The 11692-nt window shown below is 43.6% G+C and overlaps 1 protein-coding gene across 1 annotated transcript; it reads right to left on the minus strand.

The window, feature by feature from the left end:
- Window positions 1–1320: 1320 nt before the first annotated feature.
- Window positions 1321–8520, minus strand: LOC120426610 (uncharacterized). Its single transcript, XM_039591404.2, has 5 exons — window positions 8278–8520; window positions 8151–8218; window positions 1567–8088; window positions 1440–1507; window positions 1321–1377 (listed from the first exon to the last, which is right to left on the minus strand). The coding sequence occupies exon 3, from the start codon at window positions 8009–8011 to the stop codon at window positions 1688–1690; it is 6324 nt and encodes a 2107-aa protein (XP_039447338.2). The 5' UTR covers window positions 8012–8088; window positions 8151–8218; window positions 8278–8520; the 3' UTR covers window positions 1321–1377; window positions 1440–1507; window positions 1567–1687.
- Between the last annotated feature and the right edge of the window lie 3172 nt (window positions 8521–11692).

An 11692-nucleotide genomic window follows, 5' to 3' on the forward strand; every position in this document is an offset into this window, starting at 1 on the left:
AAAAATCGCGTGTTACGCTCAATCAACTTGATTTACCTTTTGTAAAGTGTGAAAAACTGGCCTGACGGCATGCGTTGTTCATCATTTTCGGCAAATTAAACTAATTTAGTCGTGACACCCCGGGAGAATTATTGCTCTCCAGCGGAAATCGAGGCCTGGTCGTGTGGATGGTCCTCTCGAAACGTGATGACAAAAAAGGGGAAACGCACAGGTGTCAAAATTTTAATTTATACCAGTCCATTTGAACCAGGCTCTTTTCGAAGGCACGGATATGTGTGGTCTTCTGGGTTCCAAATGATTGGGAGTGAGCCGTGCATGCAACCAGAAAAATTCTGGCAATTGATGTGGCATGCAGATGAAATATGTGCTGAATAAATCTAATTTTGACTTGCTGTGAAAAATCGCATTTGCTTCAGTTTGGACAGTAAAAGTTTCCGAATAGTAATTGTAATCCGCTGGCGTTACAATCATTTGGAACCATTATCTGTCAATATTTTGAAACTAAGTGAAATATACCCATTTTAATCACTCTAAGCCGTTCGACCAATTCTCATCACTTTTGCCGTTTTCCGCTATTAAATCAATATTTTCAGGTGTATCAACAATGAAGAGTTGCTTGCTCACTTTTATTTGAGCTATTTATTACTTTGGAACAGTCAAATACACTTTATGAAAGCTGTAATTCATGATCAAAGTACTGATAGGCTGATAATAGAAATAGGCTGAGAAAGGGCATAATTCCCCTATAACTGAAATTTCAATGTCTACTTACTTCTTACTTCTTACTTCTTACTTCTTACTTCTTACTTCTTACTTCTTACTTCTTACTTCTTACTTCTTACTTCTTACTTCTTACTTCTTACTTCTTACTTCTTACTTCTTACTTCTTACTTCTTACTTCTTACTTCTTACTTCTTACTTCTTACTTCTTACTTCTTACTTCTTACTTCTTACTTCTTACTTCTTACTTCTTACTTCTTACTTCTTACTTCTTACTTCTTACTTCTTACTTCTTACTTCTTACTTCTTACTTCTTACTTCTTACTTCTTACTTCTTACTTCTTACTTCTTACTTCTTACTTCTTACTTCTTACTTCTTACTTCTTACTTCTTACTTCTTACTTCTTACTTCTTACTTCTTACTTCTTACTTCTTACTTCTTACTTCTTACTTCTTATTTCTTATTTCTTATTTCTTATTTCTTATTTCTTATTTCTTATTTCTTATTTCTTATTTCTTATTTCTTATTTCTTATTTCTTATTTCTTATTTCTTATTTCTTATTTCTTATTTCTTATTTCTTATTTCTTACTTCTTACTTTGTTCCGATCACCAAATGAAAACTTCTTGCAGCTGCGTGTGTACGTACAGCTCAAAACTGTAAGTTTATTTAGAGAGAAATAATTCATCGAATCTAATCCATATAATCTACCAACTTACATCAATTAGTTTTCTTCGATACTGGGTTGATCGAACAATACAATTTTCCACCTGCTTTTTAATTCAACCTGCGTGTTAGAATAAACAATTAGCTTCAAAATACAGTTTTGCGCCCCTTTTAACTCACGTATCCGAAACCAAACAAATCGATATATTTAGCCCCTGCTCAAAAATGTGAAGAAATCCAATTTTAATCTTCTTGCAAACTAGAATAACTGTTTTTCGCTTCGTAAACTGCAAAATGTGAGTTAATGTGACGACGCGGTCTTCTTGTCAATCGTACTTCCGCAGTCGGCTGACAACGTCAGGTTGACAGGCGGCGCAGCGGCCGGAGTCGGCACGGTGCGTTTAGCGGTGTTGTCCAACGGCGGTGCCAACAACTCCCCCTCCCGTAACTCTGGTCCAGGACCAGGGTTCTGGTCAGATTTACTCCTACACTCCAGTATCGCTAGCTTTGCGATGGGACGCCGATAAACGCCTTTCGAAGTTCTCACCATTGCTTGACGTACTCTCCCGTCGACTCCTCGGATGACCTTCTCGACGATACCCCGAATCCAGGTTCTGCGGTTGTTTCCGTCGACCAAGTAAACCAGCTCTCCTTCTTCGATCGGTTTTTGTTCTGCACACCATTTGGTCCGCTGGTTGACGGTGGGCACGTACTCTTTCAGCCATCTCTGCCACAACATATCCGCGAGCTGTTGAGACCGCTTATAGTTGTCGCGCAGTGCTTCTGCTGAGCTCGCCGGAACGTTGGCTTCCTCTCGCTCCCCAGCAGGAAGACCGCGGATGAAGTGGTTGGGCGTTATTGCTTCGTCTTCAGCAGATTCTTGCGGGATATAGGTGAGGGGCCGTGAGTTCACCATGTCCTCAGCTTCAGCCAGCACGGTGTGAAGAATCTCGTCCGTCTGCTTCTTTCCATCGTGTAGAGCCTTGAGTGCGTCCTTCGCCGATCGTACTAGCCGCTCCCAAACTCCACCAAAGTGCGGCGCCGCCGGAGGATTGAAGTTCCAGCGAGTCCTCGCGTCTGTGAAAATGTCCGCACATTCCAGTTCGATGCACTTGACCTTCTGGACCAGTTCCTTACTGGCGGCTTGAAAGTTAGTGCCATTATCGGAGAAGATCTCCAGTGGTGCACCTCTCCGGCAGATGAAACGCCTGATCGCCATCATACACGACGCGCTGCTCAAGCTGTGGGCGACTTCCATATGGATTGCTCGAGTTACAAGGCACGTAAACAGACATATCCACCTCTTTTCGGCGCGTCTGCCGATGGTGACGATTACGGGACCGAAATAATCGATACCTACGTAGCTGAATGGACGCAATTGGGGTGTGAGGCGCTGCACCGGAAGAGGGGCCATCCTGGGAACTGCTGGTTGACACTTGTTGTTGTTGCACCACGTGCAGGTCTGCATCACCTTCAGGACTGCAGCTCTGATGTTCTGGACGTAGAACCGTTGGCGCAGTTCGTTTACCACCGTCTCTCGATTTGCATGGCCGAACTTCTGGTGGTAGAGATCAAGAAGCTTATTGGTGATGACATGTCCTTTCGGCAGCACGATGGGGAACCGCTGTTCAAAGGGTAAGAATTCGGCGTGGGCCGAACGTCCTTCCATCCGGATGACTCCATACTCGTCCAGGAAAGGTGCCAACCGGTGTAGTGGGCTGGAACGTTCGATGGAGTGCCACTTCTGTTGTTCCAGTTCCCGGTTCTTAAGCAGAATCTTCTTCTCGTCCGGAAAACCTTCTTGTTGTGCAGCTTGCCACAGGTGGTTCTCTGCTCGTTGATATTCGTCGCGGGTAAGAGGGACTTTCACCAGCGATTCGGTCCGCATCACGGACCGTTCCAGGTTGAATGTGGCTTGTAGTGTCTGAATTGGCTGCTTTTTCTGCTTCCGGCGCAGATTGGTGATGAACCGAAACACGCAGGCGACGGTTCTTACCATGACCTTCCATCGTGAGAAGTGAGTAGGGTCGATGAGGCACGAGGCGAATTCGATCTCGTGAAAGAGGTGGAAAGCTCGCAGTTCTTCTCGGACGTTGGGCGCCGGCAGCTCCCGCAGGATCAGGTCTTCTTCTGGTATGAACAGCTCTTCCGGACCAAGCCATTCGCTGTCGCCGTCCAGTGGTGGTCCGTGTTTTCCCCATTTGGTCAGCACATCAGCGATGTTGAACTTGGTCGCTACGAACTGCCAGTCGTCCACATCGGTGTGGCTGAGGATTTCTCCGATTCGGTGGGCTACAAACTGTTTGTACTTCTTGTGGTCTGACCGGATCCACGACAGCAGCGTCGCGGAATCGGTGTGCATAACGGTTCGCTTAATGGGGAGGGTGTGATTCGCCTTAATCGCCGCCGCCATCCGAGCCCCTAGTGTTCCGGCTTGAAGTTCGAGGCGAGGAATAGACATGTACTGTAGCGGGGCTACCTTCGCTTTTCCGGTCACCAGCGACACTCTCGGCTTTCCGTACACCCAAATTCGAAAATACGCGACGGCCCCGTAGGCCTCCTCGCTTGCGTCAGTGAACACGTGGAGTTCAAGGTTTACGTAGTCCGACAGTTTAACTCCGAGGAAGTAGCAGCGAGGGACGGTCATGGCTTGCACACGAGGTAGAAGCGCAATCCATTTGTACCACTTTGCTGCCGAGGTCTCGTCCAAGACTTGATCCCACGGGCACCCATTTCTCCACAGGTCCTGGATGATGATTTTGCCGAAAATGGTAAATAGCGCCCACAAGCCGAGGGGATCGAAGAAGCTCATGACGATACTCAACAGGATCCGCTTGGTCGGCAATTTTCCCTCAGTTAGGTACGGCTGAAGATCATCGCGAAGGTTCGTGACAAACACGAAAACGTCGTCGATCGTGTTCCAGGACATGCCCAGGACTCGCTGCATACCGCTGCTCTTGTCGCCGCCGACGGTTACCAGCTGGCTTTCAACTTGAACTCCAAAATGCTGCAGGAACTCAGTGCTGTTTGACACCCACTTGCGTAGCTGAAACCCAGCTTTGGAGTGGATGAACGCTACTTCGCTAGCACGCTTGATAGCCTCTCCAACGGTGAACGTCGAGTCCAAATAATCATCGACGTAACCAACGATTGCTTGGACCGCGTCCGGATACTGCTCGGAGTACTCTTCCGCATTCCTGTTTTTGATGTACTGGGTGGAGCAGGGTGAGCATGCCGCACCGAAAGTGGCGACATCCATCACGAAAATCACCGGCTGGTTAGATCCATTGGGCCGGTACAGGAACCTTTGTGCAGATTTGTCACTCGGTTGAATTTGCAGCTGATGGTACATTTCGGCAATATCGCCACCGAAAGCGATGGGGCGTTCTCGAAATCGACTCAACACGGTAGGCAGACTTGTCAAAAGGTCTGGTCCTTTGAGCAACTCTGTGTTCAGTGACTTCCCTCGGACGGACGCTGCGGCGTCCCAGACAAGTCGGACCTTTTCCGGCTTTTTTGGGTGCTTAACGACGTTCAAGGGTAGGTACCAGATCTTGCCCGGCTCAGCTTGGTTCAGCTCGTTGGGTGTAGCGACGTGGGCGTAGCCTTTCCGCTGGTATTCGACGATTTGATCATCCACGTTCTTCTGCAAAGCCGGATCCTTCGCCAACTTCCGTTCCAGCGCTTGCATGCGCTTTAGCGCCATCGGAAAACTGTCCGGTAGCTGCGGGTTGTCGTTGCGCCAAAGGAGCCCCGTTTGGAAGCGATCGCCGACTCGGATTGTAGTCTTCTCCAACAGTTCTCGCGCTCTGCCGTCCTCTGTTGATTCGGGAAGCACAGCGATGGCCAGTCCGGAGTCTTCTAAGGTGAAATGTCTTCGAAGTAGTTCTTGTAGGTCATGGTCCGACAGACTACCGGCAGCGTGATGGCCGGTATACCCAGACACTACATCGTCGCCAGCTTGAGGGCCGTAGATTGTCCAACCGAGTTGAGTCCGAACAGCTATTGGCTCTCCAGGATTGCCAATGCGCGACTCGAGTGGAGCGTACACGTGTAGATGCTTGAGGCCGATCAGAATCTGCGGTGAACCATTTGCGAAGTCGGCCAGGGGGAGACCACGCAGATGTTTGAAGCGAGCTGCCACTTCCGAATACTGCACCTTTTGCTCTGGAAGCTGCAGGTGTTGTACCGTGTGCACGTTGCGCAGCAGAAATCGGTTTTGAGAATCCGCCGCGGAAACCGTCACATCCACCGACCTTGAATCTCGTTCCATCCGACTCATACCAGCTGTCCACTTGACGAGTATCGGCTTCCTGGTTCCTTTTAGCTTCATTTGATCCGCAACGCTGCTGTCCATCAAAGAGAAAGACGAACCTTCGTCAAGAAAGGCGACGACATCAAACGAGCGACCATCGTGGTAGATCTTGATCGGGACCACACGAAAGATCACGGGGTGTTGCTCCGAACTGTGCACGTGACAGTCCGTCGAAAGCGGTGCCGCCGGACCCGAAGGATGTAGCAGGGGGTGGTGACGTTCTTTGCAACTTCCAACATTGCAGTGCCCTTTGAATCGGCAACGCGTTTGCCCGTGTTCATTGAGACACAGCAGACATAAATTCCACTCCTCGGCAATATTCATTCGAGCTTCCCAAGCCAGCTTAAGGAAATCATCGCAGAACCGAATGCGGTGATCGGTTCGATTGCACGCGCGGCATGGTCTGCGACCTCCATAATCATCACCCCTGCTCTGCTTCGACAGCTGCTCGGCATCTAGGTGTGTGTTTAAGAATCCCTCGTCTCTACCTTTCAGCTTCTTTTCATGGCGGTCTCGGTTTGGGCGTCGCTCCTCCTGCGGTTCGAAGTAGGCTGTGGCCTCCGTCGCTTCGGACACTCTTTCCGAGAGAAAGTCTGCAAACGTGCTTAAGTTCACCGCAGCGAACTGACGCTTGTACCGAACCCACTCAACCTTGGTTGGATCGGGTAACTTTTCCACCAGTTCCGCGATGAGCATTGGGTTAACTAGGTGATCCACCAGTCCCGAGGCCACCAGATGGTCGCACAGTTGTTGCACGACTACGCCAAAATTAATGAAAGTGGAGAGGCGATCTGCTCGTGGGGACTCCGCCTTCCGAGCCTTTTGCATGAGGCAGTGGAGTAGTTGTTCCGGCCTGCCATAGAGCAGTCTGAGCGTCTCGATTACCCTCGGGACAGATTCCGGGTACAGCAGACTGGTCTGCACTCGTTCCAGCGCTCGTCCTTGGATGCTTGTCTGAAGTCTACCGAGATTCTCGAGGTTGGTCCAGTTACAAGCTCGATTGCCGTTGTTAAAGCTGCTGATAAACATGGGCCAGTCCTCTGGCCGCCCCGTGAACACTGGTAGGTTCGCAAATGGTCCTTTTCGTGCAGCTATCTGCGCTCTAGTCAGTTCGGGCACGTCGTAGAAATCCGGTGCTGGATTTGGAACCGGCGCTGGATTCGGGGCCGGCGCTGGGTTCGGGGCCGGAGCTGGATTCGGGGCCGGCGCTGGGTTCGGAGCCGGCGCTGGATTCGGGGCCGGCGCTGGATTCGGGGCCGGCGCTGGATTCGGAGCCGGCGCTGGATTTGGAACCGGCGCTGGATTCGGGGCCGGCGCTGGGTTCGGAGCCGGAGCTGGATTCGGGGCCGGTGCTGGATTTGGAACCGGCGCTGGGTTCGGAGCCGGCGCTGGATTCGGGGCCGGCGCTGGATTCGGAGCTGGCGCTGGATTTGGAACCGGTGCTGGATTCGGGGCCGGCGCTGGGTTCGGAGCCGGCGCTGGATTCGGGGCCGGCGCTGGATTCGGAGCCGGCGCTGGATTTGGAACCGGCACTGGATTCGGGGCCGGCGCTGGGTTCTGAGCCGCCGCTGGGTTCGGAGTCAGCCGCGGAGACGGCGCCGGTAGCGGTGGTGCTGGCCACTGGAATTGATTCTGTGGATTCGGCCCCGGCGGTCTGGAAAACGAGTTCTCTGCTGACTTGCCAGTTTTCACGTCGGGATGTTTGATAGGGGTAGAATACTTCGGGAACGCTCCACGATAGTCGTTGAAAGGCACAATTTCTCCGCCTACAGCACCTTCTTCTTCTTGCGACCCGTTGACTACGTGTCTGAATTCCACGTAGAGTTCATTTCTCCGCTGGTTCAAATCGGCATCCAGCGCCGCCTTTTGCTCCAGCATCTGCCGCTCGAGACGAAGAATCATCAATCGCTTTTCCTGCTCTCGACGGAGTTGATTTTGAAAAGCTTCCTGGAGTTGCTGCATTTCGAGCCGATGCTGCAGCTCCGCGTCCTCCTGCTCTGTTGACCCATCCGGCTTATTGATGACCGATGGGTTGGGCTTGCCTGGCAGGGTTTCGTCCACTTTCTTGGAGTCTTCCACGACGGTTGCTCCGTCATCTTCGTCGCCGGTTTGGTCGACCGCATCACCCAGGCCAGTGCACTTCTTGCAAGTGAATGACAGGTCCTTGTTGGCTTCGGTGACCCCGGCGCATTGGAGATGGAAAAAACCCTGGCATTTCTCGCAGAATACCATCTGGCTTTCCTCGTTGGGGGGTTCTTCGCACAGAGCACACTCGTAACCGGTGAGGTTATGTTTTCCGGGTGCGCTCATCGTAATTGATTTTTGAGAATTGTTCCGATCACCAAATGAAAACTTCTTGCAGCTGCGTGTGTACGTACAGCTCAAAACTGTAAGTTTATTTAGAGAGAAATAATTCATCGAATCTAATCCATATAATCTACCAACTTACATCAATTAGTTTTCTTCGATACTGGGTTGATCGAACAATACAATTTTCCACCTGCTTTTTAATTCAACCTGCGTGTTAGAATAAACAATTAGCTTCAAAATACAGTTTTGCGCCCCTTTTAACTCACGTATCCGAAACCAAACAAATCGATATATTTAGCCCCTGCTCAAAAATGTGAAGAAATCCAATTTTAATCTTCTTGCAAACTAGAATAACTGTTTTTCGCTTCGTAAACTGCAAAATGTGAGTTAATGTGACGACGCGGTCTTCTTGTCAATCGTACTTCCGCAGTCGGCTGACAACGTCAGGTTGACAGGCGGCGCAGCGGCCGGAGTCGGCACGGTGCGTTTAGCGGTGTTGTCCAACGGCGGTGCCAACATACTTCTTATTTCTTATTTCTTACTTCTTACTTCTTACTTCTTACTTCTTACTTCTTACTTCTTACTTCTTACTTCTTACTTCTTACTTCTTACTTCTTACTTCTTACTTCTTACTTCTTACTTCTTACTTCTTACTTCTTACTTCTTACTTCTTACTTCTTACTTCTTACTTCTTACTTCTTACTTCTTACTTCTTACTTCTTACTTCTTACTTCTTACTTCTTACTTCTTACTTCTTACTTCTTACTTCTTACTTCTTACTTTCGTCTTCTTACAGCTTTACTATTTGGACATTAAAGTCCCAAAAAAAGTTTTCGTTCCCGGATGCATTTAACATTCAAGAAACATGCAGATTACATCAATTTGTTACGGCACATGGCTCTACAAACCATCCCATCCATCATGGTTAAACTGCACAGAAAATATATATATTCCCCTTCGGAACCCCCCCTCCGAGACATGTCCAAGTTCAAATGGTCCGTAATCGGAAGCTTACCACTTGCATGCATCAAACTGGTTTTCCCGTCAGTTTGATCTCCCTGATGAGTCCCTGAATAAAAGTTCTGGGAGTGCTTCGGCAACATGTAGCAGCAGCATTTTGTAGAACTAACTTTGGAAGTGGCAACACGATCCCCAAACACACACACCCACAAACTCACACACTCTGGCTGGACTTTTGAGTTTTCAACATGCACCAGAATTCTGAAATTGCAACCTGCATCTCCGGACGAAAACCGGTCGTCAACGTTTCGGGGGACCTACGCCTGGGAAAATCGTCATACAGGCGAAAAAGATGAAAGTAATAAAACGGATCATTTGAAGCTTAATCTACCATAGGACGGGACGGGAAAACTCATGGCGATGACGACGGGGACACAAAGCAAGTGTTGCCAAACGATTTGGACGAGAGAGAAAATGGAACATAGAGAAAAGAAAAGTGCACAACGCTGTGTACAGTGATTAGAGAGATCCTCGGCTCGGAAATGTGCTGAGGGATGATGATGAACGAAATGCCACTTCTGCTCTGCTTCTTGCTCGCTGCAAGGGGATGCCAAGAAGTGAACACACGTGTGCCGGCTGAAGGGTGGGTGGAAAAACTCCGACTCGTAAACGAGATAATGGATAGTTCAAAAGAGCTAAACGTGTTCGTTTTATTTTATTGGGAAAACTTTTAGCGACGTTTGTACTCGGCTAGCCATGAAAACGGCATTGGGTGCCAGGGAGTGAGGGATCGGACGGAATTGATGAAAAGTTGTCTCTTTTAAACCGCACACACGACTCTGATTGCCCTTTCCGGCCTCGGGAGGGACATGACTTTGGATTAAGTTTGAGGTTTGAGCTTTTTTTTATCGAAGAGGTTCTAAGTTTTATTTCAACACAAACACAACATTTTAACAAATAAAACTTAAGTTTTTTTTTTGTATTTTTGTATTTTTGTATTTTTGTATTTTGTATTTTTGTATTTTTGTATTTTTGTATTTTTGTATTTTTGTATTTTTGTATTTTTGTATTTTTGTATTTTTGTATTTTTGTATTTTTGTATTTTTGTATTTTTGTATTTTTGTATTTTTGTATTTTTGTATTTTTGTATTTTTGTATTTTTGTATTTTTGTATTTTTGTATTTTTGTATTTTTGTATTTTTGTATTTTTGTATTTTTGTATTTTTGTATTTTTGTATTTTTGTATTTTTGTATTTTTGTATTTTTGTATTTTTGTATTTTTGTATTTTTGTATTTTTGTATTTTTGTATTTTTGTATTTTCGTATTTTTGTATTTTTGTATTTTTGTATTTTTGTATTTTTGTATTTTTGTATTTTTGTATTTTTGTATTTTTGTATTTTTGTATTTTTGTATTTTTGTATTTTTGTATTTTTGTATTTTTGTATTTTTGTATTTTTGTATTTTTGTATTTTTGTATTTTTGTATTTTTGTATTTTTGTATTTTTGTATTTTTGTATTTTTGTATTTTTGTATTTTTGTATTTTTGTATTTTTGTATTTTTGTATTTTTGTATTTTTGTATTTTTGTATTTTTGTATTTTTGTATTTTTGTATTTTTGTATTTTTGTATTTTTGTATTTTTGTATTTTTGTATTTTTGTATTTTTGTATTTTTGTATTTTTGTATTTTTGTATTTTTGTATTTTTGTATTTTTGTATTTTTGTATTTTTGTATTTTTGTATTTTTGTATTTTTGTATTTTTGTATTTTTGTATTTTTGTATTTTTGTATTTTTGTATTTTTGTATTTTTGTATTTTTGTATTTTTGTATTTTTGTATTTTTGTATTTTTGTATTTTTGTATTTTTGTATTTTTGTATTTTTGTATTTTGTATTTTTGTATTTTTGTATTTTTGTATTTTTGTATTTTTGTATTTTTGTATTTTTGTATTTTTGTATTTTTGTATTTTTGTATTTTTGTATTTTTGTATTTTTGTATTTTTGTATTTTTGTATTTTTGTATTTTTGTATTTTTGTATTTTTGTATTTTTGTATTTTTGTATTTTTGTATTTTTGTATTTTTGTATTTTTGTATTTTTGTATTTTTGTATTTTTGTATTTTTGTATTTTTGTATTTTTGTATTTTTGTATTTTGTATTTTTGTATTTTTGTATTTTTGTATTTTTGTATTTTTGTATTTTTGTATTTTTGTATTTTTTGTATTTTTGTATTTTTGTATTTTTGTATTTTTGTATTTTTGTATTTTTGTATTTTTGTATTTTTGTATTTTTGTATTTTTGTATTTTTGTATTTTTGTATTTTTGTATTTTTGTATTTTTGTATTTTTGTATTTTTGTATTTTTGTATTTTTGTATTTTTGTATTTTTGTATTTTTGTATTTTTGTATTTTTGTATTTTTGTATTTTGTATTTTTGTATTTTTGTATTTTTGTATTTTTGTATTTTGTATTTTTGTATTTTTGTATTTTTGTATTTTTGTATTTTTGTATTTTTGTATTTTTGTATTTTTGTATTTTGTATTTTTGTATTTTTGTATTTTTGTATTTTTGTATTTTGTATTTTTGTATTTTTGTATTTTTGTATTTTGTATTTTGTATTTTTGTATTTTTGTATTTTTGTATTTTTGTATTTTTGTATTTTTGTATTTTGTATTTTTGTATTTTTGTATTTTTGTATTTTTGTATTTTTGTATTTTTGTATTTT

The sequence above is a fragment of the Culex pipiens genome, chromosome 3, assembly GCF_016801865.2.
Source record: "Culex pipiens pallens isolate TS chromosome 3, TS_CPP_V2, whole genome shotgun sequence".
Lineage (NCBI taxonomy): Eukaryota > Metazoa > Arthropoda > Insecta > Diptera > Culicidae > Culex > Culex pipiens.